This window comes from Malus domestica, chromosome 17 (assembly GCF_042453785.1).
Source record: "Malus domestica chromosome 17, GDT2T_hap1".
Classification (NCBI taxonomy): domain Eukaryota; kingdom Viridiplantae; phylum Streptophyta; class Magnoliopsida; order Rosales; family Rosaceae; genus Malus; species Malus domestica.
The window spans coordinates 3536953-3545832 of NC_091677.1; the positions used below are offsets into that span (position 1 = coordinate 3536953).

Genomic DNA, 8880 nt, shown 5'->3' on the forward strand with positions numbered 1-8880 from the left:
AGTGGCATGAAGGGACATGTATGTTTCATGCATGACTTGGAATAATATTAGTCGTCGGGAAATTTTGCATCAATTTGTTTTTGTTTTTAATATGTATATATTAAGTTCTATTTTAATGTGATTGCTCACCACCCCTAAGTTGTGATAATGTCTTTATTTATCGTTGTTATGTGAGTTTAATTAAATTTTGAGATTGTGTTTATCCACTACATATGTAACGACCCGTCCCTGCAAATTATGATTTTTATAATTCTAATAAGTGATTTTACAAAAAATGCCCTTAGATGCGAGGGTATTGACTTCCATTGACCAACGTATAGTGAGACATACATATTATCCCTTTAGCGTATTCCTGAAGTACTCGAGAATACGGGCGCGTAGGCGCAAGCAGAAGCGAATTTGGAGTAATGGTATTACCATTTATTATTTTATATTTTCTTAAGTGCTATTATATTATTTAAAAGATTATCTTTGGGAAGAAAGAAGAGGAAGAACCAGGGGAAAAGGAAAAGAAAGAAGAAAGGGAATGGCTGCTGCCCAATCAGGAAGATGAGAAAAGTGAGGGGCCAATCAGAGAAGAGAGCAAGGAGGGGAACAGAGGGAGAGAAGATGCGCCGGATCTCCTTAACCTGTTTCTCCCCATCGAACTCGCTCGACCCGGCAGTTTTTCCACCCTTTTTTCGTCGATTTTCCGGCAAGTCATGTTGGAATATCACTTGGAAAATGTTTCACGACCTTCCCTTACCCATTACAACCCAAAATTTGTAGAATTTAGCTAGGAAATTATCAAAATCGCACCGGTGCGTACGAGACTATTTTGTGTCGATTCTCCCATCTGTGAAGTAATTTCTTCCAATTACCACCACCTTTAGTACCCCCTTGAGGTATGGAATAAAGCCTAATCAGTGGATGGGGCGTCGGAGTTGATTTGAAGACGAATCAAGAACGACCCATATCTAGGGTTTCGGTGGGTTTTTACAAAATTGGGGCTTTTCCCAGCCAAATTGGACTTGGACACAGGTATAAAACTTACTATACTCATTGAGATCTTCAATTCTGTAATTTTTTAGAATTTTAAAAAATAGTTGAATTTTCCAGCGAGTCGGGGCGATCGACCGCCACCCGTGGCGGCGCGTGGCCTATGGCCCGATGATGTCTTTTAAACACTAGGGGATGCCCTGAGTTCATGTTTGATATCCGCATGACGTAAATTGATTGTCTAGACTTGGTTTCATTTCGATACGTTAATAGGTCATTATATGAGTTGATGATCCGACCGTTGGATCGTTACGAAACTTTAATATGTTATAATTCATAATATTTGAGGATCATAGGAACTTACGGATCGGGAATCCGACCAGCGGATCTTTCCGAATTGGATTTGTAATTTTATAAAATAAATGTTAACCGCCACTTGGTTTTGGGCAATTGGCGGAGATCCGACCGTTTGATCGCAATGAAATTTTAGTATGTTATTCTAGAAGTATAATTTGGATCTTTGGAAGTTACGGATTGGAAATCTGATGTGTGGATCTTCCAGATCGGGTTATACAAGGTTGTGGATCCAACCGTCGATCGAATCGACGGTTGACTCTTGGTCAATAGGTCTCAAATTATTCTTGAAAGTCCTTGAAGATATGTTTTATGTAAATTATGTATTTTATCGGTTAGAACTCTGAGATGTGATTCGATAATTGGTTATAGGCGACGATGGTTCGTGATGTCTCGATATGCATGTTAGGGAATCGTAGCGCAGATCTCAGGTAAGTGGGTCTTTTCCTTTCTACTGTATATTTTATATATATATATGATTGATGATTCCATAAATGTTTATAAATTGATTATTGCTTATGATTACTATGAATACTTTGAAATAATTATTGTGAATTACGAATGGCTTGATCCCTGCTTAGGGTACGTAGGTAGTCTAACAAAACGTTAGATGCAGCCATATAATAAATGAGAACGAATAATTGAGACAATAGTCTAGTTTGGGAAATTGAGTAGTTGAGGGACATTAGTGGAAAGAGTATAAGATTTGACCCTATGTTTTAGTGGTGAAATGTCAATCATAAATCATTGCGTGAATAATCAAGAAATTGAAGTAAGGAAAGAGAATTAATTGATAGTTAATTTAGCTAGTGTCTAATTAGGATTATCATCGATAATTACTCTCAAAAGTAAATAGTTTGGGAATGGGGCATTACAGTTTATGCATTCTAGACCATTTGTTTATATGTTTATATATCTGGAAATATTATGATATTGTTAAAGTTCAGACTTACATCCTGTATATCCATTTGTATGTTCCTTGCACATAATTATTGTGAACGCTTTGAAGTGCAAAGGTAAACGCAGGATGCACAAGTAAATTTAGGTAAGTATATGGTATTAGTTGAATTGTTGGGGTTATGGTATGACTACATTTATGTTTTAAGCAACCAACATTGTCGTACATGTTGCAATAGTAGGCAACTCCGGCATTGTCGTACATGTTGCTTATGAGTCGTACATGTTATATTAAATATATTTAAAACTCATAAACCTACACCCCGGTGTTAGTGCTCCCGCCTGTGGCCAAGGCACAATCCTTCACGTAATGTTCACTTCCCGCACTGTATGCTCACCTTGAATTCAACGTAGGTGCACATGTCTGTCGTACATACCACTATAGGTGGTTCCGACTCGTAGGTGACTCTTCACGTGATTGTAGCACTTGAGCGTATTCATTTACACCCAATCCTGTCATACAAACCACTACGGTGGTTCCGAATTGTGTGCAGGCGTGGTGCCATATAGGTCACTAGAGGTGACTCTGGCCAGATTGAGATATGAATATGTCGTACAGGTCACTACAAGTGACTCCGACTTATAGGCTAGCATATATTTACGATGAGATATGTGATGAGATGCTAGCATATATTTATGATGAGATATGTGATGAGATGCTAGCATATATGTGATGATATATGATAAGATGCTAGCATATATTTATGATGAGATATGTGATGAGATGCTAGCATATATTTACGATGAGATATGTGATGAAATGCTAGCTTATATTTATGATGAGATGCTAGCTTATATGTATGATGAGATGCTAGCTTATATTTGTGATGAGATGCTAGCATATATTTATGATAAGATATGTGATGAGATGCTAGCTTATATTTATGATGAGATGCTAGCATATATGTGATGATATATGATGAGATGTTAGTATATATTTATGATGAGATATGTGATGAGGTGCTAGCATATATGGGATGAGATATTGATTCAACCGTACATGATGGGTGGATCCGGCTAGCATGCCATTTCCTATTGGTTTATTTCACCTGGGTTACTCATTCCTGTTAGGATGTTTGACGTAGCATAGCCATAAGACTATCATTTTGGTTATGGTTTTCATTTATAGTCATGCCTGTTATTTTCTAGGAAATTAAACAGGTATTACGGTGAGGGGCTACTATCTTTGGTAGTAATTGGTTTGAAAATTTTTGTTTCACTCACTCACATTTTCTGTTTGTGTACCCCTCTAGGTTCCTGCAGCAGAGTTCTGTATTGACGAAGATTCGTGGCACTTTTCAGCACATATGTCTTTTATGATGGTACAATCATTATCTCACCTTACTGTACTATACATATGTTCTGTATCACGAGTGAAGTGAGTTCTTTCCTGCTCACCAGTGCACTCTGGTATTTAGGCACTCTTAGGTTTTAAATTTATTCACATTTTTCCATATCATCACACTTTATGGCTTCGTCACCTTCCAGGTGTCGACCAGCGCAGCTCGATTCGGAGTTCTAGTAGATATTCCGGGTCGGGGTGTGTCAACATACATTTTGATTTTTTTTTTAGTCGAGCAATAACATTAGTTAGTTAGATGTCGAATTAGTCACCGACAGATTTCGAACCCACGCCGTCATGCAAGAGCACAACACTTTTTCACCATTGTTGTAAAGGGCCACTTGCCAACAAGTTGATTGGCATGTGTGACTTTACTAATATTATTCCAAGTCATGCATGAAACATACACATTTGTCCCTTCATGCCACTTGGTTATAAGCAAACATCATTATCATGATTGTTTTCTTTCTGTTATTCATACGTCTAAGACATTGTAAGAAATAATGTTGATTATTTAAAACGAATCAACAACTAGTTGCATAGGGTCACAGTCAGTGATACTCCCAACTTGATAAATAAAGAAGAAAAAAAAAGGAAGTCGACTTCCAAACTAAAATAAAATGTATATAAATATAGAAAATTGTTATTAGCACTCCAAAAATCTCATTTTGCACTCCAAACTTTTTATAATTAGAAACAAAAATACACTTGTGTAAGGTGTAGAATGAGATTTTTGGAGTGCTAATAACAGTTCCCTAAATATATCTTAACAAATATTGTACGTGGCATTGACTTAGACTTTTGCGAATAGACTTATAATTTATGGTATCTAATAAATATTCAGATTGAAAATATTCATCAATCTACAAAATTTTCTCATGGAGGTACCCATTTTTTTGCCACAGATACCAATATAAAGGCTAAAAGATACTACGATATTAAATTCATATGTGGTCGAGATATTTAAAAATTTAATCATTAAAATGCATAAGTTCAATTATACATTTAAGTTAGATTAATTCCCGAAGTTTTGGTCAACAATAAAAACCGCTTATCTATGAATTCACCTATAAAACGTGCAAATGCGATATACTTTTTACCACAATTCTATGTATTGTGAATTTTTGTCTGCAACTTTTGTATCTAATAAGTATCCACGGTTTCGACAAAAAAAAAAATCCAAGGTTAAAAATATTCCTTGAGCTACCAAAAGTTATCATGGGTGTACCCATTTTTCTACCACAGACACAGATAGGAATATACAGTCTAGAAGATTCTCATTTAATTGAAACATACCAAACTCATTAAACACTCTAACCAGAAGCTCATTTAATTGAAAAGAAAAATGATTCAATACGTAAAAATTGAACCAATCGATTGAACACATACCAATTATTAAGCTAATTAGTGCCTTAGAAATTTAGAGATGTCAAATGATGAAGAAAAGGAAGAGGTTTGGATGACTACGAAGGAGTAGATGGGGGTGCAGAATGCCAACCATGGGAGATGGAAAGATTTTTTTAAAGGGAGAGAGAATGGACTTTGCTTCGAGAGAATGGGCTTTGCTTCGAGAGATTTTTCAGTGTGAACGGGACACGGGATGGTACACCACGTGTCACTATACAAATTGTGGGATATGTGTGCTAAAAAGTTAAGAACTTAAAAAATAAAATTTCCCACCACTCCTATTAAAACACGTGATGTACCACTTGTGTTCCCGTCACAACTAAAAATTTCTCCTTTGCTCCATGGAGATGATGGATTGGTTAGGGTTTTATTTTTTATTTTTAAGTAGATTGAGTTGGGTGTAAAAAAAAGTTTGATTGAGTTGAGTTTTGATAAGTAAGAGCGGTTTCGGAAATAACGTTAGGTGTAAAGAGATGATGAAAGATAAATCAAATACAATGTGGGTATAAAAAGTAAGCTAAATGTTGAGATACAAAATATGAGTTCAGATAAAATTTTCCTCCCGAAAATCCCTTGTACACGCACTCACAAAATTATATGCCTCAACTACCATCAAATGCACAAAATTCTGAACCAATAACGGAATGAGAAATAAAGTGCAGTGGAAGTAAAATATGTGGGAGACTAGCATCAAATGCACTACAAAGGGATAGAAGAGGCAAGACTAACACTCTCCAGCATAAATAAGCACAAATTAACACAAAAATCAACATGTAAACTGTGAAAATGGATCACAAAAATCAAAGGCGAAAAAGCAATCATACACCCCTAAACTTTAACTAATAGTGTTCAGAAATGAAGTCTATCCAACAAACCCAGAGCAAATTATCACCTCCTAACAAGCATCAATATTTCCATTACCCAAAAACTAGATCATAATTCAGACAATTTACATATCCTTTTGCGTCAATCGAAAGAGCTAGTAGCAAACCTGTACATCTCCTCAAAGTTGAAGGAGCTTAAATTGTGATTGTAAATTTCATGAATCGCATGCTCCAGGATCTTCCACGTCTTTTCAGCACACTCCTGAACAAAAACGACCCGATGTTTGAAGGCTTCATTTAGGAATCTCATCTTCTTCTGACCACTCATCTTCTCGAACTCAACCCAACTCAAAGCCTAACACATCGGATTCCAGGCCCTAGAAACCCGATTGAGATCGGGCGGTTCGGGTATCGCGAGAAAACCCTGGCCTTTGACCCAATCTGGGATGAAGATCCAACGAAGCAGATGTTGTGATTGGCTCGTAACAATTTAACCTAGCAACGATTGAACCGTGTGTTTGCTTTCGATTGAGAGAACAGGAGAAATTTTGATTGAACCTAGTAGCAATTGAAACGTGTGTTTGCTTTTGGAGAAAACATGAGAAATTTCAATTAAACCTAGTAGCAATTGAACATATGTTTGCTTTCGGAAAGAAGAACATGTGTTTGCTTTCGGATAGAACAGGAAGTGTGTTTGCTTTCAGAGAGAACATGAGAAATTTCGATTGAACCTAGTAGCAATTGAAACATATGTTTACTTTCGGATGGGAGAACAAGGCGGCATTTAAAGATGAGCATTGGATACCCAGGCCACGTGGAGTGCGACGGAGGAAAAACAAGAATAGACTTGCTTTTTTACTTAGGAAAACTCAAGATTTTCAAGCCCTTTTCATTAGTTTTCCTAAGTAAAAAAGCAAGTATATTCTTGCTTTTCCTCCGTCGCACTCCACATGACCTGGGTATCCAATGCTCATCTTTAAATGCCGCCTTGTTCTCCCATCTGAAAGTAAACATATGTTTCAATTGCTACTAGGTTCAATCGAAATTTCTCATGTTCTCTTCGAAAGCAAACACACTTCCTGTTATCTCCGAAAGCAAACACATGTTGTTCTCTCCGAAAGCAAACACATGTTTCAATTGCTACTAGGTTCAATCAAAATATCTCATGTTCTCTCCGTAAGCAAACACACGTTTCAATTGCTACTAGGTTCAATCTAAATTTCTCCTATTCTTTCCATCGAAAGCAAACACACGGTTCAATCGGGTTTCTAGGGCCCGAAATCCGATGTGTTAGGCTTTGAGTTGGGTTGAGTTCGAGAAGATGAGTGGTCAGAAGAAGAGGAGCTTCCTAAATGAAGCCTTCAAACATCAGGTCGTTTTTTTTCAGGAGTGCGTTGAGAAGACGTGGAAGATCCTGGAACATGCGATTCATGAAATTTACAATCATAATTTGAGCTCATTCAGCTTCGAGGAGGTGTATAGGTTTGCTACTAGCTCTTTCAATTGACGCAAAACGATATGTAAATTGTCTTAATTATGAACTAGTTTTTGGGTAATGGAAATATTGATGCTTGTTATGAGGTGATAGGTTGTTCTAGGTTTGTTGGATAGACTTCATTTCTGAACACCATTAGTTAAAGTTTAGGAGTGTATGATTGCTTTTTCGCCTTTGATTTTTGTGATCCATTTTCTCAGTTTACATGTTGATTTTTGTGTTGATTTGTGCTTATTTATGCTGGAGAGTGTTAGTCTTGCCTCTTTTATCCCCTTGTAGTGCATTTGATGCTAGTCTCCCACATATTTTACTTCCGCTGCACTTTATTTCTCATTCCGTTATTGGTTCAGAATTTTGTGCATTTGATGGTAGTCGAGGCATATAATTTTGTGCCTTGACTTGATTTGGCTATATTGATAAGCTTTGCTTAGTAACACTGTAATTTACAAAAAACAGAGGATTCTTTCTGTGTGTAGCTTTCCAATTTGTTATGTCTCATTTTGCAAAGATAACTAGCAAATGGATTTAATAATGTGGCATAAATTCAGGCATGCTTACAATATGGTTGTGCACAATTTTGGAGAGAAACTCTACTCTGGTCTGTTGACAACCATGACTTATCATGTAAAAGAAATGTTCAAATTGATTGAAGCTGCTCAGGGAGAGTTGTTTCTAGAAGAGCTGAACCGGAACTGGGCAGAGCATAACAAAGCGGTGCAGATGATCCGAGACATATTGGTGTACATGGATAAGAACTTCATACCAAGCACCCCCAAAACCCCTGTTCGTGAGTTTGGGTTGAACCTGTGGATGGATGTTGTTATCGATGCTAGCAAAACCCGATCTAGGCTTTTGGATACACTTCTTGAGCTTGTGCACAGAGAAATGAGTGGTGAAGTAATTAACAGAGGCTTGATGAGGAATATTATAAAAATGTTAATGGATTTAGGTTTTACTGTTTACCAAGATGACTTTGAGAAGCATTTTCTTAAGGTTTCAGCTGATTTTTAACGCTGTGAGTCTCAAGAGTTCATGGAGTCATGCGATTGTGGGAACTATTTAGTCATAATTTGCAATTCATTTCTTTAGTTGCATAAGTATTATTTCTCTTATTAGAGTATGTGTTTCTTTGAACAACATATTATTTGAATCCTCGATATCAATACAGACCCGATGTTGGAGATGATGGTACCCTTATACGTGCTGTACATAATGTATACTCTAAATTATATCTTGCATCACCAGCAGTTGGCCAATTTGGAAATGAGGTACACAATTACTTAAATTATAATAATTACTTTGTTGGATTAAACTAACACGATTTATTGAATTCAGCTAACATGGTTTAAAGATGCAAGAAAAACTTTTGGAGAACCAACACCAGTTGCTGCTCGAACAAAAATGTCTCCTATTGAGTGTAAACATATTTCACGATAAGTTTATAATAGAATTTGTTGGAGTTATTAGGCTTATCAACATTGTTTTTCATTGTAGCTGAATGGTGGATCATGTATGGGACCGAT

The 8880-nt window shown here is 36.6% G+C and overlaps 1 protein-coding gene across 1 annotated transcript; it reads left to right on the plus strand.

Moving 5' to 3' along the window:
• Positions 1-7876: 7876 nt before the first annotated feature.
• LOC139193639 (cullin-3B-like) lies at positions 7877-8368 on the plus strand. Its single transcript, XM_070817070.1, has one exon. The coding sequence runs from the start codon at positions 7877-7879 to the stop codon at positions 8366-8368; it is 492 nt and encodes a 163-aa protein (XP_070673171.1).
• The last annotated feature ends 512 nt before the right edge of the window (positions 8369-8880 follow it).

What these genes read in the sequence shown, in the direction of transcription:
- LOC139193639 (XM_070817070.1), top strand. Translation starts at nt 7,877, where the DNA reads ATGGATTTAATAATGTGGCATAAATTCAGGCATGCTTACAATATGGTT.